Genomic DNA, 24296 nt, shown 5'->3' on the forward strand with positions numbered 1-24296 from the left:
AACTCGCAGTGGCAGTGTAGGCCGTTCTGCACTTATGTTCAGGCCACCGCCACGTCTATTCTGGCCAGATGGAGGTGCAAGGTGCAGCGCACGGGTTACTTTCGGCGCGCGACGATTCGACGTCATCACCGACACCGCTTTACTACGCTCGCGGCCTGAGACGCATCGCCGTGCCGCGTTGTCACACTCTTCGCGGCCTGCGCATAACCGCCCGCGTGGGTTCCAAGCGTGTCATAAATCACAGTGTGTCTATAGAGCCCCGTTTGTCCATATTTTTTCGTCACGCGGTCGCTCTTTGGCCGTGCCTCCATAGCTCCGCATACAAGGTGCTCGGCCCCAACACTGATGCCTGTTGACACTTCACCGGCTATCGACAGCCTGCATTGACCGCCAGCGCTGGACGTCCGTGCTGCGAAGGGGCGACGCGCGACTGCGAGGGTCGCCCTGTGGCCGAGGAGGACCGGGCAGGGGCCCGGAGGAGGCAATTACACGCCCCTCCATTAATTACGCCATCGGACGGGGCGGCCGCGGGGCGTGTTCCGGCCCCGAAATTGGCCGCGCCGCGGTGATCTATGGCCGCGCCGGCGGCTGCCCTTAGCCGCTTGCCCCTCGGGCTGCCTCGGCGCGAGCGTGGCCGGCGTTGCTTCCCTTCGGGATCTCGAAATTCTTCGGCGTCGTGTTCGGGTTGGATGCGGGGCATTCGGGGTGTAGCAAATGTGACAGTTGTTTACGAGCTTGTTTTAGTTTGGGCTGTTCGGCGCTTCAGACAAAACCGTACTGTCGCCGCGGAAGCCAATGCACGGCGTCTGCGACCAGTGTGCGCTCTGACTCGGTATAGGTGCAGCCGACTACGGCATTACAAAACCCTTTCTCTCTGCGCCAGAGCAATCAAACGTATCTTCAGAACGCTGAGCCTGTCAGCCGATGCTCTTTAACAGACCCACAGACCATGTCACGCGGAGAATTTCGGATGCTCACATCGATTCTGTGGTCTCCGAACTCGATTGTGGTTGGCCGGTGCCACACGGCGGCTTTCATTGACCGTTGAATTTCGTATCGGGATCGACTAGGTGGATGTTCGAGAATCCCATGGGCTCTTGCTGTACACTGAAAAAGAATCAACAACAGACGTAACAAATCTGGAAGCAAGCAAAGAAATTCATTACCTTGTATTATAAATTACAGACTACGTTGATTCCTTCAAGGTATTTTTTATTGGGTAGTCAGAATGACAGCTCAGCACACTGATTAAACAGAGGTGGAGAAATGAGAGGCCCCTTCTTACATTACTAACTAAACCAGGAGTCACTGCAAACGTGAAACCAAGGAAAAACATACACATACATACGTATGCATCGACTATTGTTCTTCAGTGCGATGACACTAATATCCTCAATCTCAGATGTCGATGTTTGTCTGTGTGGTGCCTCTCTCCGCGACCTTGAGGTTGCCGGGAAAGAGCTTCCTGTGTCTCACAAGCCCTAGCATCTGCCATCACAGCGTAGTGCCTGCCTTGCTAGGCGCTTACATTTTTTTTAATTCCTGTAGTAACAGCCGGATACCTTTCTCGGACTGCGGTAGTGTATGAAACCTCGACAATTCAATTCTGACTATCGAAAGAAGAGGTAGATTAGTTCAGCGACTAAAGCTTACCCAGCCCACACATGGAAATAGATTTAAAAAAGGTCTGAACCATAGATGGTAGCATACTGAATGAGCGATCGAATTTGCCCGTGTAATGTTTAAACGAGCGTTTCACAATCCTTACAAAATCACTCCACTAGATGAGTCGTACAAGTGAATCGATACTGATTATGCTGAGCTTGCGTGCAGCGTATGCATAGCCCATCTGTGTAATGGCAACGCAATGATGCGGTGCATATTCGCTGACTAGTCTTTTGCGTGGCATACATATGAAACCAGTGATACTAAACCTGGACATAAAAGGTAGACGCAAAACGGGACGAGCATTGATCGCCAACTTTTCATCAAGAACACTGGACGGCGTGAGCCAGTCGCACAGTGTGATGAAAACGCTTCGTTTGGTCTCAGTTGGAAACCAAGGAAGAAAAGTAAATAATGAAAGAAAATTGCAGAAGCGACATTGCAGCACCACCTACATGCAGACTGGCCGTTAAGGCAAGCAAAAGGGCTAAACTTGCAATCGGCTCGTGAACTCGAAACCCAGCAGGGACCTCTGCGAATACGAAAGAATAGTGCTTTTGTGTGCTAAGCAGTTAAAAAATTACCGACGATTACGTTACTTCCTAATGCGAAATTTGAGCGCAGCAAATAAGCTGTTTCACCTTTTCGATAGTGAGTCAACCCCAGCTGCGGAGTTGGTTTCAGGGACAACGCCGCCGATGCCGACACAAACAATATGATACCCTCGCTTCCGCAGCGCTAAGAACCAGGTCTAGCCGTGGGAAGGTGGTCACGTATTCGTCGACGTGCCGGGGCCTACGTGAAATAACCGGCGCGTCGGCAACTGAAGAGCACCCTATCCGCCACACAAGAACAGGGGGGGGGGGGGGGGGGGGGACCCTTTCCTCCTCTTTCTGCATGGCGGCGACGGTGTTCTATGCAGTCACGTTATCTTGACTCTCTAGCGGCGTCAGCGGAATCCAGCGGTATCAGTCGGTCGCTGCTAGCGCTGGGGGGATGAAAGGGGGGCGGAGCTGGTTACGAGGCCGACGACAACGCCGACGACGACGCGAAACCCAGGAACGGACGCCAAAGAGCTGCGCTCTAAAACAGTGACGCAAAAGGCGCTGTCGAGAAGAAAGCCTAAAAATGAGCATGGCTCACGGCTGAGGTGAAAGCAAGAAATGAGAAGAATGATAGTGATCGGTGCTTGATGTGAGGAAAGAAGAAACTAAAAACCTGCAAAGCAAAAGCAGCGTCATTGTCAGTAAAAGACATGGTAAATTTTTTTAAGTAAAAACGATGTGCAAAGGCAAAGCCAACTATAGTAACACGGGAAAACGGAAAAGAAAAAAAAAGCGATCCTAAAGGGCTTAAAGAAGACGAATATGTAAATGGACTGTAGTAAAGCAGTCAAGTTATGAAAGCACAAGCAAGAAGTCGAACTGTCGAGAGGTCCAAACTTTAGTTAGGCCTTGGTCTTGAACACATTCAACCCCGTTCCAACGTCGTTCAACCCCGTTCCAAGAAAAAGCATTTTCTTTCGCAGCGAAATCGACGGGCTACTGATGCACGTCAGCTGTCTGCTGCGCAAAACGCCAGTACCTTCGCTTTCTGGTCTGCTTTTTAAGGCGAAATCCTTTAATGGCTCATCGTTGTGCGTCCTTCCGTCCGCGAAAACTGTCACACTATAGCTGTCAATCATACTGATGACGTCATCGAGGGTGTAATAGGCCGTAGCCAAAAATCATTGAATTCATCGTGGCGTAGTATGTCAAATTCAAATTCTTTATTTCTGCCTTGTAAAGATACAGACAGCGGAGGCGCAGAAAAAGCTGAGAAACAGCTTGACTAAGCCGCAGCCCCCTTTCGTCGTAACCATTAATTTGTTATTAGCCACCAGCAACAGAGTCACACTATAGCTGTCAATAATACTGATGACGTCATCGGGGGTGTAATACGCCGTAACCAAAAATCGTTTAATTCATCGTGGCGTAGTATGTCGTAACCATTAATTAGTTATTAGCCACCAGCAACAGAGGCAGTCAAATCGGTGCGAAAAGGCTTTCGCCTCGTGCACTTCAGATCGTCAAAGTGCCCCCCTAATATTTTACCATTGCTGAAAGATTTCGTGTTTGCGAATAAAGGACGACATTTTTGCGGCATTGACTGCAGTGCCGTGAAAGATGACCTCTGCTCCTGTTGTGTACTCTCAGGCAGTGTTCCTTTTCCCTCTCATTACAGCGCCGTCCGGTCTGCCCGATGTATACACTACACTTTACGACACGTCAGGGGGATCTGGTATATCACTACGGATCGGCATTCGGTGTTCTGGATCGCATGTTCCGTTATACAAGCCACCTGCGTCTGTCTGGTATCTACCACGGAGCACATTTTCGCCAGTTTGCGGGGAGCAGAAACCACCACACTGACATTGTGGCTTGCTGCTACGTTTTGACGTTGTGCGAGACTTTGTGAAAGCACGGTACGACTGTCACGCGGTTGTTTTCATTTGGCCTTCTGAAGCATTACATCACTGGAATAAGAAATGACGGAAGGTGTGTAGATAGCAGAGTAAAGACGCTGAACTTTATTGTCAGGAATTGATTCTGCATGTCAAGTGCCGGCGACTATGAAGTGTGCCTAAGTGTGCCAGTCACTGTCGCTCGTTTAATCGGTTTTGAACGCGCACTGTCGAAAGGTAGAGACTTTATTCCGATCTTTCTTTGTGCACAGGCATACGTGCGCTTCGCTAAAAACGAGTCTTATCTCTTCATATGCAAAGGCCAAACTCTCAGATGAGCCCTTGAACACATTGACAATGCCGCTGACGTCTGCAACACTGTCCAACACTACAAAGTGTTGGACAGTGAACACTTTTTACTCTCTCGTGTTGGACAAGGGAGAGTAGGGCGCTTAGCGTGGTGTATGACAGGCGCCGTCTCTTCGCCGCCCGCCATCGACAGGAATACGATGCGATTGACGAGGCGTCTCAATGCCATTCAGCTGCTCCGTAGTGGGTTGTAACGTGCACGCCACTTTTGTGTGCAAACGCCGCTGTGCGCCGCTGCGATTTGATTGCGGGCCCACGCAGCATTTACTCGAAAGCGTAAGGGCCCCGTGTCGCAGAAAAGCCGGTGTCGGCGTTGCCGTTGGCATGACGGAAAAGTCCGGATTGGCAGAAAAGGTAAACTGTTACAAGAGGCTCTCATAGATGGCGCCAGCGGCGCATCGGATCTCCAGTGATCGGAGCAACCGCGAGCAGCGCGCCAAGCGCATGGGCCGTAATGGGCCGTCTTCCTCCTCACCCTCATATATACGCGGAGCAGACGCCGACTCAAGTTAGATGCGTGGCCTCTCAAGCTGCTACGCAGCAGACATGTCGCTTTGTTTCCTGGTAATCGCACTTATGTAACCTATTCAGGAATCGAACCCGTGACCCCCAGGTTGCGAGTCGCTATCGCTGCGCCACGCAGGCTCGTCCGTGCGCCTTGGTTAAAGCGGGGTTTTATATCTATGTCGTGTGGCCTTTCTCATCACGATTGTGGTTGTAAGAGAGGAAACAATGTCCCTGTCTGAGTGGGCAAGAGGAACCGCTGACGCGTCATGCCCTTAAAGGCGGACCTTAAGTGTCTCCCCAACTTTTTGACCATGTGGACGTACGGACGCTGCGCTATTGTGCTGCCGTGTAGTGAAGCCAGTGTGCTGAGGAGTTCCGCCTTGCCTTCGAAGCAAGGGAGGATGGGCACTTATTGTCTGTGTGAATCTTCGTATTCGCTCGGCGCTCAGGCAGCCGGAGTGCAGTATTCCAAGGGGATCCGGGAACAGTCGGTAATTTGGGGTTGTTTGAAATCTTTTGAATTAACGGTATTGACTTATCCATAGGCAGCTATAATGATGTTCAGTGCCTGTCACGAGCCATATATCGAATCGATGGCACGTGCCTGATGGAGGGAGCCGATCTTGAGCGATGACCTGCATGGATCCGTGTTTTCGGTGCTGATCAACCTCTGGTGGGAGGGCGAGTTGCCGGTCGAGCACATTCCTCGCTGCCCCTTTTCCCTCGGCCACTTTCTTTTTTGCCTTTCGCCGCGTTTTCTCCGGCAGTTGGCGGAATTTCCTTTGCGACGCCGCGCCCCGCGCGCGGTCCTTCCGCGGGTGGCACGAGGCCGCGACGGCGGCGGCGCCTGAAAGCGCGTCAGCGCCGAATGTCTCCGGTGCCGTGGAATAATAATCGTCAGCGAAAGTGGCGGCCACCAGCCCCGATGCGCCTGTCGCGCGACCGCGCCCGCAGTTTATTTCTCCTATCTTTTGTTATTTTATTCCTCGTCGGCACCCGCGCGACAGAGGCGACCATCGTCTTCGGCGCATGGGCGACGCCGTGACGAATCCCGGAAAACCTGTCGCGGCGGCGGCCTCGTTAGGCCTAGCGAGAGAAGCCCCGCGCTGTGGTGGCGGCGGCGGTGTGCGATGCCTGTCGTGGGCGGGTGACGAGCCGCTGCCGCCGGCTGGCAAACACCGCCGCCGTGGGTGGAGGAAGGAGGGGGCTCGCGCGACCTTGACGTGTGACACCCGGCTCGCGACGTGACATGGGCAACCGCGGTGGCATCGGCGGCGGACACCAAAAGGGACACCGCGGCCGAGAGGTCAAAGTTCGCGGGGCGCGCGAGCTGCCCGTCTCCTTCGGCCGACCTGCAGACGGGGACGTCGGAAGAAGGGGCGCGCTGAACCCGTTCGGCGGCGGCCGCCACAAGATCGCCCTCGGACGCGAGGATTAAGCGCGCGAGGACGACCGCGCCGCTCTCCGCGCCTTGTCAATCAAAGCGCGGCGGCCCCCTTACCGGCTCGTTGCTGCCGTGGCGGCACGTGGTCGCCTCCTCCGGTGTGTCCCGGCTCGCGTCCGGCGCTCGACCGGCCTTCCCTGCGGCCACCCGGGATTAGCCGGCTGATGTGACGCGCCCGGGCGCCCCTCCGGCCGAGCCGATTAACGGCGTTCGCCCTCCCCACCGCGGTCGTGGCCGTCGGCTTTGGCTCGTTCACGCCTCGTTTCTCGCTCTGAGCTGATCGCCTCTCGCTCGAATGTGCGTGCGCGACCACGGCCCGACTCTCGTCCCACGACGCCGGACGACTGCGCCCCGCTTAGACCTTATGCCTGCCGCTCGTGCTCATCGGTGGCGTCGGTTTTCGGCCGATTTAGAGCGGGCTTTGTCATGCGACGTCGCCAGCCAGGGTAGTTGTGTGCTGCTAGTTAGCTACGTAATATACCTGTATACATATTACGTTTGTCGCGTGCTTGTTGTTGCTGGAATGAGCTACGCTGCTCAACCTTTCCCAGCTAGCTTAAGAGGGTCCGAGATCCTCACCCGTGTGATCCCTGAGGTTGCAAAGGCAGGCTCCCGGCTTAAATCTGATATCTCTGCATTTTAAAACGTTTTGTACCCTTTGCAGTGGCTCTGTGGTTATGGTGTTCGGCTGCTGACCCGAAAGACGCGGGTTCCATCCCGGCCGCGGCGGTCGAATTTCTTTGGAGGAGAAATTCCAGAGGCCCGTGTACTGTGAGATGTCAGTGCACGCTAAAAAACCCCAGGTGGTCGAAATTTCCGGAGCCCTCCACTACGGCGTCCCTCATAGCCTTGGTCGCTTTGGGACGTTAAGCCTGTATAAGCGTAAACATAAAAACGTAGTCTCTCTTATTGTGATGCCTCTGTTCGTGATTTGCTTGGTGAGGTATCTCTCTTCCTTGCCCTCTCAGATTGAGTACTCCCTTCGTTACGAGCATATTTTATTTGCATCTTGGTAGGTACCACAGAGACCACTACATAGATTAGGGCCTTTCGTTTTCGGTCAAAAGCCTATTTTACCTGATTCTTGCACCCTGGACATATTTCTGCGGGTAAGGACGCCTTTAGAGAGCGTGCGTTTTCGAGAACAGAGTTGAAGACTGCACGAAAATTAGCGCAGATCTTGAGCTTATTCCGGAGGGGTGTTTTCGGCCAACTGGCAATCTTAAACCTCTTTGACGTTTGTTAACCATGGTTTGACTTAACCGGAAGTTAAAAAAAATAAGATTTAGAAGCGTGAGACCAAAACACAGGTACTTACCAGACGTCTTATTGGCATCACTGTATCAAGCGTTATAGGCCTGATAAGGGCGTCCTGCTCCAATTTTTTTGAGGCTTCAGAATGACCGCTGTAATGTTTACTAATATTTTTGCAAAGTACAACAAGCCAGTCGGGTCTTGCATGGACGCGGAACTGAGGTGCAGGACATTGGTAATGCGCGGGATAAACTGATCGTGAAATATGAGGGGAAAAGTGTAATTAGGCAAACAGTTATTTTAGTTATGCCTGCCATTTCCGTGTGAAGCGAGCCTAGCAGTCACTGAAGCCAGCGACTGTTCTTCTGTTTCATTGAGTGTTCCATCACATTTTTGTCGTAACCAGCCCCTGATTTTCTTACACTTGTCTGTCATTTGCATGTTGTTTAAGCAATAATGGACAACAAAATACAGCATTTTTACCCCACACAAAAAAGAGCTCTTAAAGTAAGTAAATTATCTTTTGCTAAAAAAAAAGGCCCGAAAAAAGCTCTAATCTTGGAGCTTTTTGTTGAATAACCCGATTGGTGGCTGAATTTGACCTCAGACAATATCGGCTGATTTTGACTTCCGAATTCTGAGAAAAACCCGGAAACGAAGGGGCCAGAAACGTATCATGTTGCGAAAACTACTCACCGCACCATCTTCGACCTGAAACTTGCCGCATAAACTTGAAAGGGTCGCGCTGTCTCGTATTCAGGTTGATTTGCACGTGAACGTAAGTACATCGCCGGTGTTTCTGCAGTGCTGGGCATTGAATTCGAAACAAGCGGAGCGTGCAGTGTGCAAGGGTCCATATCAGGCACTGTCGCCATCTCAAAGACGTGCGACATAAACTGTCGGCAACAAAAGCTTACTGGATGCAGGTTCTCTGATAAAAAAAAAGATACTGTAGCGCTGCCTCACGACCCAGCGACCTGGTATAGCTACCAGCGGATGTAGCATGCACGTTTCTTAACATCGTCAGACATTTCTAGCGATTCTGCTGCAATAATTTCTTTTGCAGACATGTGCATCCCGTAAACTTTTGCCGATGGTTTTAGAGGAAAGGAAGTGGCGCAGGGGCGTAGTCCCGGGTAAAAGAGGGCGGGGGGGCTTATGGGGCTTGTTCGTCCCGAGCATTCATATACCACTTCGGTCAAGGAGTTCGCCGAAGGTGATGGGCAGGCTTGACGTGTTCCGTCAAGAGAGCATGGGCGCTGTGCGGTGTCGCCTGCAGAGCACACACCGCCGTGTTTGTTGCCTGCCTTCGTACTTGACGTTGCGCTCGGTCTGGCAACATGTTACCATTGGCATGGAACGGAACGACGCGAGGCGAGTGCTTCCAGTGCTGCGTGCTCTGAGAATAGCATACCCGTGGATTCCAGAAGTGGGCAAATACAGGCTGGTTGGTACATGTTTGAAGAATTATAAAAAAACAGCGCAACAGAACAAGAGAAGGACATACTGTTTGTCCTTCTCTTGGCTCGTCGTCCGTTGCGCTGTTTATTCCAATACCCGTGGAAGTTTTCCTTCCATTGCGAGCAAGTTGTGCGTAGGAGGTTTTGCTGACTGACACTGTAATAGGTTGACACGGTGGAAATGCTCCGAGTGCTGAGCCGTCGTCGTCGCGCAGGGACACGGTCCCTCTGTCGAGGGGGTGGGTGGGCCGGACGGGTTGCGCATGCCTCGTCTTCTCTCGCTGCCGGCAGCGCCGCGTGCCTAATGAGGCCCGACGACGACGTGCCACGGCCTCCTCCCCCCTCCCTCGAGGCTTCTCAGCTGATCCGATTGTGCGGGGCCGCCGCGGGGCCATCCATCAGGGCTCGTTTTGAATGCGCGACTGGCGCGTGCCGCGCTCTCTCTCCGCTGCTGCGGCACCCAACACGCGCGCCTCTGTAGCCGCGTCAGCGCCGCCGCCGCGGTGTGTGTTGGTTTCTGTGCGTGGCTTCGCGAACTCCTTTCGGTACGTGTGCGTCGCTTGCCTAGCTGGCAGAGCCCCGCCGTGTGCGGCTGTGCGGCAGCAGTCCCGCTGGCGTCGCCCTGTCTCCCTGGCCCCCTTGAGCCCGCGCTTGGCGTCCGCCAACGTGGTTTTGGACGCCGGCTGCGGACTTTGTCGCTTTTTTCGAGCCTCTACGGTGACGGCTGTCCTTCCTGCGCCATCTAACGGCCGTCCACCGCGCTTCCGCACATTGGCGATTTTGCCGGCGCGGGTGTACTGTGGCCTCAACATTGCGGAGCGGTGAATGCATGCACCTCCGGGTGCAGTGCACGGCCGGCGTCGGGCAGAGAGAGAATCGGTCGAAAAAGGGTCCACAGGTTAGCGCGGTTTGTGAAGTTGTGACTCATACACGTATCACTAGTCTTTGTAGTAGAGTGGAGAAGCTGCTTCAAGCGAGAGGCGATGGCTTTTCGAAGTGTGGGGTTGGATAATCCTGTGCCTGTGTCTCGTCTCCCCTTTCTGCGTCCTTCGTGAAGTTTGCGCTGTTTTCGTGTGTTGGCAAAATCAGTGCGCGATGGCAGCTCACTTGTGCGATCTGTCCCCTTGTGCTGAGTCGGTTGTTAGGAAAAGGGAGGCGCAGTATCTGTCCCACATATCTCGCCGGACACTTCAACTGCGCCGTGATGGAAGGGAGGAGCGGGGAGCGAAAGGAGAAAGAGATGCCATTAGTGGAGGCCTCCGGATGAATTTTCGACCACCTGGGGATCTTTAACGTGCGCTGACATCGCACAGCACACCGGTGTTTTGCCTTCGAGGAACTGTTTGTAAGAAGCGTTATCGACGGCGGCAGGAGGAGAATGCGAAGAAAAATAAGAGAGAGAGAGAGAGGTGCTCGCGTTGTTGACAGACCTGACCTGCTTATCCTCGTGTTCCCACATGGAAACGCTCAGAACGACGCTTATCTCCGCTCGCAAATGGCCTTATTCGTGCGGAGAGTTTGCGGAGAGTGGCAACTTTCATTAACGCACCATGTGACACTTGTGTGGTCCGCGTGCGCGGTTAATTATTACTACTTAATAATACCTGACAGGCTCTATTATGTGCCATATTCAGAAGGTCCATAGAGAAAGGCGCCCTACCCGATGACTGGCGAATTGCCAGAGTTAAACCATCGCATAAAACTGATGACAAAACACACGTGCAAAACTATCGCCCCATTTCATTTACTTGTACAGCATGTAAGACACTACCTGGAAGTAGATTTGGAGGCTTTTGATATTCTCACAGGAAACCACTATTCAGCGAAGCAGCGTGGTGCGATTCAGCATTCCTGGAGTCTTCGATGTTTCGTCACCGCGTGCGGTCTCCCATGTCGTGGCGCATAGCGCAGCGGCCAGCGGTGTCTGTATCGCACGTCGTCCCGTAAGTGTCCCGTAACCTCACCAACGTAGTTTACCTCTCGCTGTCGAGTGTCAGCCTGCTGCGACCCTTGGTCCCGAGGTCGTTGACTGAGAACAAGATTCCCGGCGTCCCCTCTTCTGGCCTTCCGAGTGTTCGGCTGATTTTCAGTCGTTTACCGCCGCGGCCAAATGGCGCTTCGTGCTGCTAAGGGCAAAGAAGAAAAAGCTGTTTTGGGTCGTCTTCGTGGTCGTCATTTTGCGTGGGTGGGCCCCGCTTTATAATAATGACGTCCCTCCGAATGGTCCTCCGCGGACACGCTTTCGGCTCCGGCGAAACGTCGTCCGGTCTCCGTTGTGGCGGTGTGTTTGCGGGCTGTTTGTTGCCCCTCGCTCACGCATCGTCTCGCCGTGTACGCGCAGTTCCGTGCTGCGGAGCTGCTGCTGCTGCCGCCATGATGGCGATTGAGCGTGGACGTTCTGCGGACGTCCGCGGGCTTTCTCACCGCTCTTTCGGCATCCCTCTGATGGGCTCCTAGGACTCGCACGCTTACCGAGTCGCTGTGCCAATAAGCCGAAGAGACCACCGCCACGACCACCGTGATGTCCTTCCGCTTATATATACGAGCAGGCTTGCCCTGTGGCGGGATCTGCGGCGCTGTCGTCACTTGCTGCGGGTGGTCGGTTTCGCGTTCGTCTAATAGGCCTGGACCATGCTGTACGAGCGGGCACTGCCGTCGCGCCATGCGCCTGTCTCGTAGCAAGTTGTCTGAGCCACGTACCGGGGACGCCTGCAACTCCTGGCTCTCGCTGTTCTGGCTAGCAGACCCCCCCCCCCCCCCCCCTCCTATTTCCCGCCCTTTTCTAGAGCCAAAAAAATAATAAGCCACATTCCTTTCACTCTCGAAGGTACTTTTCAGTTAGCTCTGTATCGTTTGCCGCACACTGTGCTTAAACTGTCATCGTTTAATGCGCGTCAGGTCACACCATAGCAACTTGTCAATTACCTCTTGTCTGCAGCATATATGGAACTCACTGCCAAATCGCGAAATAATCTTCGCTCAAGAATTGCGCAGCTTTTTCGAAATGGCATCAGACGCATCTGTAGTCACAGATACCGTTTCGCCCACCTTGATAGAATACATTACATTTTAGCACAACTAGCTTTAACCTGCTAAACGTTAGACGTGCTGTGAAACATAGCCTTTGGATCATAACACGCGTTGCTGACGCGCAGCGCCGAGTAAAAAAACAAACAAAAAAAAACACGCAGGCCAACCAAGATCAGAGGCAGAAGCCGGTTTAAAGGGTCGAAATTATTCATCGCTGTCGATACCCATTGAAACCGGTTTCAAAACACGGGAAAGAGGAGTATTTCAATGTAGCATTTTCAGACTTCTTGAATATTTCGCAGAGGTTGGGGAAACATTTTTTCAACCTGAAAACCGCTCCATCTCCACTGTATCCGCGAAGAAGAGAGAGAGAAAAGAGAACTGCTGCTGCTAACGTGTCAAAGTAACATGCTGTCGACATTTCAAAAACGACAGCAAAATAACGTCATTTCAACCCTACTCCTGCCCCTCATCTGGTTCCAGTTTTAAACCGTTTAGTGTGACCGACGATTGCGGTTGTAATCTTCTTTACTAGCGGTCCTCGACTTGCGGCGCGACCTGGAAGGACGATACACTGCGCTTACCAAATAAAGTTTATTAAATCATTTCAGATCAATGGGTTCACACATGCTCCACGGTCGCCGCGACCGTTCCATCCGGTCGACTTCCAATCTTCATTTGTCGCTGGAATTAGCGTTACAGAGTGGTAACTATTGTGTCAAGGTTTATTTTAGTCTGTGTGCAATGTGTAGCGTTTCGTCGTGCCGTATCCGTAGCAGTTCCCGTTACTTCGGCTCAGTCGTCGGGCAGCTGTTGTTGCTGTACTTCAATAATCACATAGCTAATGTTATTGATTGTAACGTCGAACACTTCTGCAGATGGATGCATTATTTTCGGAATGTTATACAGTCACATGGACCACATGTCTCTAAACAGCTCACTCGAGGAACCGACCGAAAGGTGTAACTTAGAACGGAGTTGTGCGCATTATGCATTATTTTCGGAATGTTATACAGGCACATAGACCACATGTCTCTAAACAGCCCATTCGAAGAACCGACCGAAAGGTGTAACTTAGAACGGAGTTGTGCAGATTATGCATTATTTTCGGAATGTTATACAGGCACATAGACCACATGTCTCTAAACAGCCCATTCGAAGAACCGACCGAAAGGTGTAACTTAGAACGCAGTTGTGCAGATTATGCATTATTTTCGGAATGTTATACAGGCACATAGACCACATGTCTCTAAACAGCCCATTCGAAGAACCGACCGAAAGGTGTAACTTAGAACGGAGTTGTGCAGATTATGCATTATTTTCGGAATGTTATACAGGCACATAGACCACATGTCTCTAAACAGCCCATTCGAAGAACCGACCGAAAGGTGTAACTTAGAACGGAGTTGTGCGCATTATGCATTATTTTCGGAATGTTATACAGGCACATAGACCACATGTCTCTAAACAGCCCATTCGAAGAACCGACCGAAAGGTGTAACTTAGAACGGAGTTGTGCAGATTATGCATTATTTTCGGAATGTTATACAGGCACATAGACCACATGTCTCTAAACAGCCCATTCGAAGAACCGACCGAAAGGTGTAACTTAGAACGCAGTTGTGCAGATTATGCATTATTTTCGGAATGTTATACAGGCACATAGACCACATGTCTCTAAACAGCCCATTCGAAGAACCGACCGAAAGGTGTAACTTAGAACGGAGTTGTGCAGATTATGCATTATTTTCGGAATGTTATACAGGCACATAGACCACATGTCTCTAAACAGCCCATTCGAAGAACCGACCGAAAGGTGTAACTTAGAACGCAGTTGTGCGCTTGAAGTCCTCTGACATGGCAGAGGGCTGTCGTCAGTACAGACCTCATACGATGAGTTACATGTTCAAGGCTAGAGGGACTCTTTAATATTTAGCCAACAAATGCCTTCGCTGTCTCGGTAGCGTCGTTCGGAACTGATAGGCTGGCTTTGTTTAGCGCGGGAAAGGCGACGCTATTTGTCTCTTACGTATACCGCTCCTTTCTCCAGCTGATGCAGGTGTGGAGCAACTACCGGCAGGGCCACACGGGCCAGCTGTCCGTCATCACCTCCGCGCTGCTGTTCCTGGGCGGCCTTGCGCGCATCTTCACCTCGCTCACCGAGACCGGCGACTCGCTCATCGTGCTCACCTTCAGCCTCGCCACGGCCGCCAACGCGCTCATCTTCGGACAGGTGGGCAGGGCCAGAGTATACGGTGGCGAGGGTCCCATTGGCGTTGCCTGTTCCTGCACTTGCTGTTGCATCCTCCTCACTTGCTAGTGTGCATGCCCGTGAAAACTGAGCTTCCGTGTTTTTTTGGGGGGTTAGGGGGGGGGGGGAGAGGGAGGGGGGAGTAGAGACACTCACACACTTGTCTAGAGCTCTCGAAAGTGTAGTGAGGAGTACACTGACGTCATTTACGAGTGTCTTAATGCTCGGTCTAGACAATTGGGTGGACATCTGTATGTTCCAGAGGCGCAGGGCAAAATGCGAGGACCTAGTAGGGTACGTAGACAGGCTAGTTGGTTGCTGGACGTGGCCTTCGAGACTGCGCTTAAATGCTTGTGTCGTTTTCTCTGCGCCTCATTTCAGAGCGGTTTTGTAATGACTACTACTGTAGCTTTCGCTCTCTACTTCGTATGCGGCGTGGGAACTAAGACCAGCTAGCGGACGTTCTAACAATAATTTAGCATTTTTTACTAACACTTTACAAGTGAACAGGGTGTACATATCGGGCGTTAATCGTGAAACCGGTTCGTCGCGGTGTCTTTCCATCGACGTCTGAGCCAAAAAGCACTCTTAACAATTCTTACGGGCCGTATGTACGGGACGGTCACCTAATTGCCAGGAAGAGCTGAGCGTGATAGGCGGCGGAAGGTGTCTCATAAAAACTGTCGTTGCGAAACATTCTCAGTTCACGAGTGAGCAGGACACTGATACGCGTGACGCATTTGTCATTCGCAGGTGCTGTATTATTGGGAGGTCACCAACCAGCGACTCAAGAAGAAGATCAAGTAGTCTTGCCAGAAGCAGGGACGAGCGGGATCCGAGAGCCTCGGCAGCGAGACGAGGAAAGCGAGAAAGCAAGGGCGGATAGCGACGGAGGAGGCGGTGCACGCTTCCCTCAATTCGCTTTTAAGGCCCCCGAGCAACCGTTGCTACTAGGTGCAGTTGGGCGGCCTGTCCGTTTTCTGTGGCCAAGGCGGGCGCACAAGTTGGCGCCCAACGTGGGATGGATCGGTTGTCGGCGCTCCCAGTGAAGACTGGACTCGCGCCAACTCCCACGACGGTCAGCGGCGGCGCTCGTGGAAAGAGCGATGTTGCCAGTCGTGTCCTGCCTAGAGGGCGCTGCCTTGTTTTCCTCATCGTCGATTGCTAGGTTATTTTGATTTTGTTTAATTAGACATTGTTGCTTTGTTTGCCTTACTTTCATTTTCTCTTTGTTAAATGCACGTACCCATGCTTTGCCCAAAAATTTCCTGTTGTGCTGTCTTTTCTTATGCGCAGGACACCTTACCTCAGGGAGTCACAAGCTGTGCATCTATTAAATTTAGCCTCAACTCTCTTTCTCCCTGCACTCTCTCTCTCTCCCTTGCCCCGTGCCAAAACCTCAGCTATGTGCCGAGCGGTGGCCAATAATGTTGAACTTTCTCTCCGCAGCAAACCCTTTCAGTTTAAAATACGTAGATGACAGATACTAGGACGACTGCCATTCTGTGCACGACTGAGGCCTGTGCTACACCAGGCACAATGTGCAGAACATGAGCGAGGCCCATAACTGTGCTGCTCGCTCGTCGCAATGCTTGTGTCGACTTGGGCGGCACCCATAGAATGTCCATGTTCACATTCCAGTGTGTAGTGATTATGCACCTTGCCAAGCAGCATATCTTTGCACTCTAGTTTCGGTTGCCTCCTGTCATTTTGTTTGGTTTGTCAGCCTGCATGTATCTTTGGCTTGAGAGCGACAATGGCGTTACCTTGTTAGGGTGCTTATAAAGGCACGCTGTTATGGCATTAATACACTGAGTATGGCATTCATGACAACGAGCAGGTCCAGCGCTGTCTACTTAAATGATGCTTGTTGAAGTATGTTTTGCTTTCACGAAATTCCTCTACAGTTGCGCCCACTAAAACAGTTCTCTGCATGAATGACACCAGAACTTAATTGGTATTTCTGGGTGTCCTGTTTCTTGAAGAGCACTAGCTGTGCAACAGTGCTGCTTTCTTTTCTTATGGCAAGCAGCAGTTTTATAAGTAGTGCCATACAAGGACAGACAAGCAGCATCATTCAGATGAGTGGTAGAAAAGAAGGAAAATGCGCAAGAGTTTTCAATTTCGGTGTAATAAAGGTCATACACTGACTGAAGGTCGAGAATGGTGTACCAGAGACGGGGCACCCTCAGCAACCTCATCGGTGTTTCAAGCACGTGGTTCCCAGAATGAGTTGCTAAAGGCATTGAGCATAGTCGGCTGTCACTAATGCATGCCAGGTACAGTGCAGCAGTGTAAGCAAGTACAAAGATTTGATGTCCAGGCCTTCATGTTGTCTTTGGCACCTTCCTTTTTCACCATATACCAGTACAACAATGTGCGGTTTGCTTTTGTTGCAGTTGATGTGGAGCGATGGCCCTTCATTTGCAATGTATCAATGAATAGTGAACTCTTCGAGATAAAGAAATGGGAAACTATCGGAAGCTAGCCAAACTACATGTATGTAAAAGAAAGTCTCGGGGAAGCTTAAACAGCCCAGCAAGGTTTGACTGTAGCTTGATACTGAGGGACACGGCATCTTTTGGGTGGCATACCCAAAAGTCAGGAAGAGAATCAAAATACAGCAGGTAACTGTAGTCAACAGCGCAGTGCTGTTGGCATTAAAAGAGGCTGCGGCATAACACTAAGCCCAACCGTCGTTGAATTTTTCTTTTTGCTTTTTATCTGACCATTATTTCCTCTTTTACTCTGTGTGCTTGTGTGTGTGTGTGTGTCTGTGTATCTTGACCAATTTTGGGACTAATAATATTTTCAGACTGTTGAAATGTCTTCAGTGTGTTTATTAATATTTTTAGGCCTTTTTTACACTTTAAGATGTTCACTGTCCGCTGCTAGTTTTGAGCTCAAGTGTAGAATACGACTGAGGTAGCAGTGCCTATATCACCGTCCATTTAGAGGAGGGAAGGCGGGGCAAAACAAGGCAGATTTACTCTGTGTTACTTCTTATTTGTTCAAACAATAGATGGAATAATGATGCGACATTTTTCGCCTTCTTGGCAGTGTGACCAGGAAATATTGGGCATCAAAGCACGAGACTGTTTGATAAAATCTGCAACTAAGCATTGTCTTATTTTCTCCCGTTTCAGGTTAACATGAGCCTCTGTAGGGCAAGATGAAATGTCTGCCATTTCAGATTACCATATAGGATTTGCAGTTCAAGCATGTTATTGGCACTGTAAAACTTGACATCTCCTTCTTCCCACTGTTGTCACTTTTGTATCGATACAACATCTGAGCATCATTTTTTCTCCAGTATTTGATGTGGACTGGAATCACTGCCAGTCATTTTTTGCATAGTTTTTCTGCTCGATGAGCAGTTAGTTTCAAAAGAGATGTTGCTTGGTTTACTCATCCGCCGTTTTTCCCTTTCCTTTGCTAGTACAGAACTTGTCTTTGGCAGGCTTGCACAATGTCATCTCTATTTTGTGATAGTATAAAGTTAGCATTATGCTCATCTCAGAGCGCCTTTTTATCCTCTGCAGCACTTTGGGCATAGAAAGAAATCTCCAATCCGAAGGATGAAACCAGTAAGGGCTGCTTTGTGGAGCACTTGGGCACTGCATATCTTGTGTTTCTTGGCTATTCTTAGTAGAAGTGAGCTAGTGTGTCAGGACATAACGATCATATGGCTGCTGACGCATTCAAACTATCCATTCAGTATCACCTGGTGTTTTTTATGCGAAGCATATTGCTAGAGCTACCACTCACGCCGTCGCCGTGGGACCCCCACGTGACACCGTGACGTCACACCACGTGACATCGGATGAGAGAGCCGGCCTCCACCTCGCGCCGTCGCCGTGGGACCCCTAGCCGTCACGCCACGTGACACCGTGACGTCGCACCACGTGACATCGGATGAGAGAGCCGGCCTCCACCTCGCGCCGTCGCCGTGGGACCCCTAGCCGTCACACCCGCGTATTCCCGCGCATTTCGAACGCGCGTTCACACTCAGTGTAGGTGAAACGCTCGCTCCACCGGGCAGGCAGACGCGGCTTCCGTGGCAATCCAGGCGCTCACCCAACGCGCGTCTCGGAGTTAGTCGGCGTTCCGCTGTAGCCATGCCGTTGTCTTCCCTCACGACGAAGGCTTCTAGTGGTTGTATTAAAATGACCAAGTATTCAACCAAGGAAAGCCATGTATTACCAAGCCTAGCCACTAATATGCTTCGCATTCCCCAGGCTTAGCCAAGCTGAGCCTCAGCAATTTTTTTTCTAGTGTGTCAGATCGTCACGTCGAACGGTGCACCAATATACTCTTTCTTTGATCTAACTAACGCGATGTGACACAGCGCAACAACCGCAGCAGTTTCTTGCTTCTGTCTACGCATCACGCTATAGTGATGGGCGGTTAGCTTTAAAACACTCAAGGCCTCCACACAATCCTTGTTGCACCTTTTACGCCGTGTATCCTCCCTTAACGAGGCTTTAGAGGAAGCGGACAACAAGAAAGTAGTGCATGCATTTACGCTTAGCCACATTCTATACGCTACCCTCTATCTCAAATTGAATCACACGGAAACCGAACGCATAACACCATGATCCTCCTCGCAACTAAGGCAGCCCTAAACCTACCTCGAAGCACTAGCACAGCCAAACTCCTTCCACTAGGCATGCATAACACCCTTCAGGAACTAGTTGACGCGTACCTTCAGACACAGTACATGAGACTTGCCGCGAGCGCCACTGGCTGGCATATACTTTCCTCCCTTCGCATCAACATACCCGCTAACCAGTCAAACTTTACAGCCATCCCTCGACACATCCGTACACCTGTAGTTGTGAAACCCCTTACTGAAAATGTCCATCCCCAATATCATATCCCTCGCCACGCAGCTCGCGCTAATGCCCTTCATCCCTTCATATGTATTACGAGCAAGACCATGACCCCACTTGGGTAGACGCTGCATGTACAGCGCATGAAGCAGCAGCAGTTGGCTACAATCTGACCCTACACCACCTCCTAACTCACCGTCGTCCCTCTGGCTGTACGCCGGAGGAGGCCACCATTGCCCTAGCCCTTGTTCATTCGGACACTCACTACATCTTTAGCAACTCCAAAACTGTTCTGTACAAATTTACCAGAGGCAAGATTCACACCCTTGCCTGGCACTTGTTGAACACCCCTACCCAAACATTACCACGCAGGGTAGAGCTCCAGCGGGTCACCGGCTCACTCTGGGAACCCTGGAAACGAGGCTGCCGATGAACTGGCCCGAGGTTTGATTTTCCGGGCTGGGGACAGTCTCGATCCGGGATTCTCGAGGGAGCGGGCGCACACCTTTGCAGAGCTCATGCAAATACCCCGTTGGAACCATCGGACTTACCCCCCACCCCTCCCTTACGCATTTGCAACAGATCCTCTTCAGACGCCTCCAGATCCGCTCTTTGTCGTCCCCTGAGCTGTTATCCCACTATTGTGGCACCTCCTCTGCATGCTCCCTGTATGGTGACGCTCATGCCACACTCTCCCACATCCTTTTCGACTGCCCTGCTGATCCTCCCCGCAGGTTCAGCACGTCATCTCGAGCTGGGAGGGCTGGGAGGTGCTGCTCACCTCTGCAGACCCGACATTGCAGCCTGCTGCGGTGACTCGGGCTGCCGACGTCATGACATGACATGACCAATCTAGTGCCGTGTGGGGCCCCGCAGGGCCTCAGGGACCGAGTGGGGACTAAAACTCACTTGCAGCAAAAAAAATTGAGATCACTGCGGTAACCCGCATTGGAGTACCGCGAAAGCAATGACGACTCATTTCAAGTTGCTTCACATTCGCCACAGGCCGTTACCTTATTTGGCTGCCGTCATGTCTTTCACGTGATTGTGACGTCGCGTTTTACGATCGAATCACATAATTCACCTTGAAGCACAATTAATCCACCTTACTCTTTAATTAATTTGCATTTAATTCACAATTAGTTCATTTAAATCACTTCATTCACTTAACAATTTCGTCAATTAATCCATAATCCATTTGGTTCACACTTAAATACTTGATTTAGGAATTGATTCATTTAATTCACACTCAGTTCACAATTAAACCAAGTTAATGCACCTTGCTATGTAACTGGCATTTAATTCTCAATTAAATCATTTAATCTGAAATTTATTCATTTAATTCACGCTTAATTCACAATTTAGTCAGAACTGATTTACTCTAATTCACTTCTAATTAATTTCGATGTATCATTAAGTCACATTATAGGCACATTAATCCACGTAATGTATAATTATTCCACCTTAATTCACTCTAATGCACCTTAATTCATCTTTATTTACTACTGGGGTTTCTATAATTTGTTAATTATTTATTTGATTTGATTAACTCCAAAGCACGATTGTTTCACCTACGTTACTGTATAATTAATTCGCACTTAATTCACACTTCATTCACTTAAATCACAATTCTGACAATTATTCCACAATCCGTTTAATTTACACTTATTCATTTATTTCTTGATTCGTTCAATTTGCACTTCATTGAAAATTAATTCACAACTGATTTACTCTAGTTCACTTTTAGTTCATTGCATTGTATCATTAAATCACAGTATATCCACATTAATCCACGTTAGTTTATAATTAATCGACCTTAATTAGCTCTAATGCACCTTAATTCATCTTCATTTACTACTGGCGTTTCTATAATTTGTTAATTACTGAATAGATTTCGATCAACTCCAAAGAACCCATCGTTTACCTCTGTACTCATTTCGGACATCCAAATTTCGCGCCGCGCGTTGTCTCCGCCCACCTTTCGGTCACGTAGGACAATAACGTGGTACATCTCATGGTGTGTCAGGTGGTACTGCACTTCCGGCGATTCACATTTCGCGCCACTCCTGGGCCGACAACGTCCACTTTTGGTCACTGTTTGGCTCTAATTAATTAACTAATGATGCGATTGGCACCAAAATTTTTGCATCGCATCCTCACGTCATCCTCCTTCGATTATAACCACTTAACGACACAGCCTAGCGACATAGCCTAGTAATGCTCTGGCACTCATAAAGTTTTATGTTTATCCGTCCTGCGCCATTCGGCTGCAATCACGCTGGCTTCGACCCTCTCCACTTTCTTCCTCGCGATTCCGCATGCTTTCCCAAAGTCAACTCTCCTACTTTTACTGCACCCGTCGCGCTCTTTCCAGCCCTTCCTATGGTCGAACCCGACCGCGGCGGCCGCGTGTCGATGGAGGCAGAATGTAAAAGGCGCCCTTGTGCTGTGGGATGTCAGTGCACGTTGAAGATCCCCACATGGTCGAAATTACTCCGGAGCCTTTATTCCACTACGGCACCTCTGCCTTCCTTTTTTTATGCGAAGCATGTTACTAGAGCTACACTACAGCCCGTCGAGCGGGGAACGCCGGTGGCAGGCAGCGCGAGCGGTCGCACGCCACGTCGGCTCTACCAATGATCGCTGTTATTTGCGGTCCTCAACTCTTTCCCGTAGAAAGCTTGGCACCATCGTCTCCGGCAACCTAAGCGGCATCCGTGGACACCACATTTGCCAAGGTGCGCTGAATTTTGTTCCATTTTCAGTGCTTTGAAGACCTCGCCCCAGCTCTGCGGCGCTAAGCCTGACGGTGGCAAGGCCTGCGCCGGCAGCGTTCGGGGTTTCCTCTGGGATTCCTCGGCAATGGCGGTCCAAGGCCAAGTCACCGGATACGATCCCACCTCCATAGGGATCGTTAACATGGAAACCGTTCAACATGAAGAGCCTCTTCCCAGCGATGAGGAATACCTCCAAGACATGGTCCGCGTATGGCGCGGACGCAAGCCCGACCCACATGGAGCGGTTTTCTCGCGGAAAACCTGCGTACGGCCGCCCGGCGGCGGCCGCTTGGCCGCCGGCGGCCGTTCGCCGCCGACCAAGCAGTGCTAGATACGTTCGCCCGGCGGTCAGCCGCTCACCGGAAGCGGCGAATGCGAGCTGTCAGCGCGGACCAATGAGGGCGCTCTCTTCCCGCATCTAGCTTCCGCCCGCGCGCGGCGACAAACATGGCGGCGCCTTTCGAAGCCGGACCCCTCGCTTCGGGCTGAATTCTCGTTGTTGCTGCCTTTTTCACTGCGTTCACTGGCCGTAAATGGAGCACCGGTCTTTCGCTTCGTCTCGCCTTGCCTATAATAAAACTTATAAGTGATAAATTTGGCTTATTTTTTTATTTAGAGTGACGATTCTCCCACTTCTAGGCTTAAGAGGAGAGCCGGTTAGTTTACAATAATGGTTCCGGTCCCGAGAACCAGATGGCGCTACTATAGGCTGAGTCTATTTTTGCGTCTCTGCTAGCAGGAGCTGCCGGTGGCTCGGCGCGCAGGGTGAGTGAGTGAGTGAAGAAACTTTATTTCCGCCAGAAGAAGACCCGTGCCCCTCCGGGTCCGCACGCAGGCGTCCGGGGAGGGGCAGCGTCGCAGCTGGAAGACTAGCAACGGTATAGTCGCGCAGCTTCTGCTGCCAGGCGGGTAGCGTATCGTTGTATGCTAAGGTCGGCACTTCTGAGTATGGTCTCCCATTCCTCTGCATTATTGATTCTGCCATATCCTGGGGCACTGGGGCATCTCCATACTATGTGTTCGAGTGTAGCGGTATGCCCGCAGAACTCGCACACCTCCGCATCCTCCCTCGTGTCACCTCCTGTCCAGCTCCTCCAGAGCGGGGATGCGAAGTTTCTAGCTTGGAGTCTTCTCCAGTCATAGGCCTCAGCCGAGCTAAGCGATCTATCCGGAGGAGGATAGATCCTTTTGTTCTTTTTCTGAATGTCTGTGATGCTATTAAAGGTATTGGTTTCCTCTTTAGTGCTGAATTCGTATGAGGTGTCCACGGCTCCCCGAGGTAAAGAGGAGCGGGCGAGCCTGTGGGCGGCCTCGTTTCCAACCAGACCCGAGTGGGCTGGGGTCCAGATAATTAGAATATTGTGGGCTGGGATAAAGTCTTTTAGATATTTAGCCGCCATTTCGTGGATGCGTCCCTTGCTGTAATTTCTAATTGCGGCTTTGCAGTCGCTTACTACGTATTTGGTACCTGGCTGAGTTAGAGCGATCGCTATTGCAACCTCCTCCGCCACAAGGGGTTTTAAGTCAAGGTGTCTTACAACGCGTAACGTTCTGCCTGAGTCCCCGACGGCTACGGAGACGGTGTCTCCTAGCGTGCCTACCGCGGCATCAGTGTAGGCCACGGTTCCCTGTGGCATCTTGCCTAGCTTAGCAGTCAGCTGTGCGACCCTGCTTTTCCTTCTGCCTTTGTCGTGGATGGGATGCATGTTTCTAGGTATGGGAGCGATAATAATATGCTCTCTTATTTCTCTTCCCAGATCTGTTCTGGTGTTCACTGTGCTATCTACGGTTGCCCATTTCGCTAGCTCTAGGTATTTCCTTCCTGCGGGTGTGGATGTTAGCCTTTCGATTTGCGATGTTCTAACCGCTTCAGTCAGTTCAGGGTGAAACCGAGTGGGGGTGGAGTGGAGAGGGGAGATAGCATACGCTGAACTAAATAGTGAGAATGCGCCCTCCAATAAACAATGGCTTTTGAGTAAGCTTACAAATCTTTTTTTTTGTTTTTGTCGGCAGCGGTTTGGCGGCAGCCGCCCGTTTTCCGCCTCTTGTGGTGCGGCACAGCGGCGGTGCGTCCGCGTTCCGCCGCGCCGCTCAAAATCCGCAGCGCAAGTTCGCTCCATGTGGGTCGCCCTTAAGGCCTCCAGGGACGCCAACACGGACGCCGGCCAGCAACGGGTGGCGGGACGCTCTGCACATGTGCAGGGCGAGAACGCTCAACATGCAGCTGTGCAACAAGCAAAACAGCCCCGGTGGCGGCCGCAACA

At 51.1% G+C, this 24296-nt stretch overlaps 1 protein-coding gene across 1 annotated transcript in view; it reads left to right on the plus strand.

Moving 5' to 3' along the window:
* The window catches only part of LOC149344180 (mannose-P-dolichol utilization defect 1 protein-like), a 73480-nt gene extending 56232 nt beyond the window's left edge, over positions 1 to 17248 (plus strand). The window contains exons 5-6 of the mRNA XM_089546202.1: positions 14223 to 14405; positions 15177 to 17248. Coding sequence (XP_089402328.1) covers positions 14223 to 14405; positions 15177 to 15230 — 237 coding nt within the window. The 3' untranslated portion in view covers positions 15231 to 17248. The remainder of the gene's footprint in view (positions 1 to 14222; positions 14406 to 15176) is intronic.
* Positions 17249 to 24296: the final 7048 nt, after the last annotated feature.

This window comes from Amblyomma mixtum, chromosome 5 (assembly GCF_055824585.1).
Source record: "Amblyomma mixtum isolate Tamu chromosome 5, ASM5582458v1, whole genome shotgun sequence".
In the NCBI taxonomy this organism is placed as follows: Eukaryota; Metazoa; Arthropoda; class Arachnida; order Ixodida; family Ixodidae; genus Amblyomma; species Amblyomma mixtum.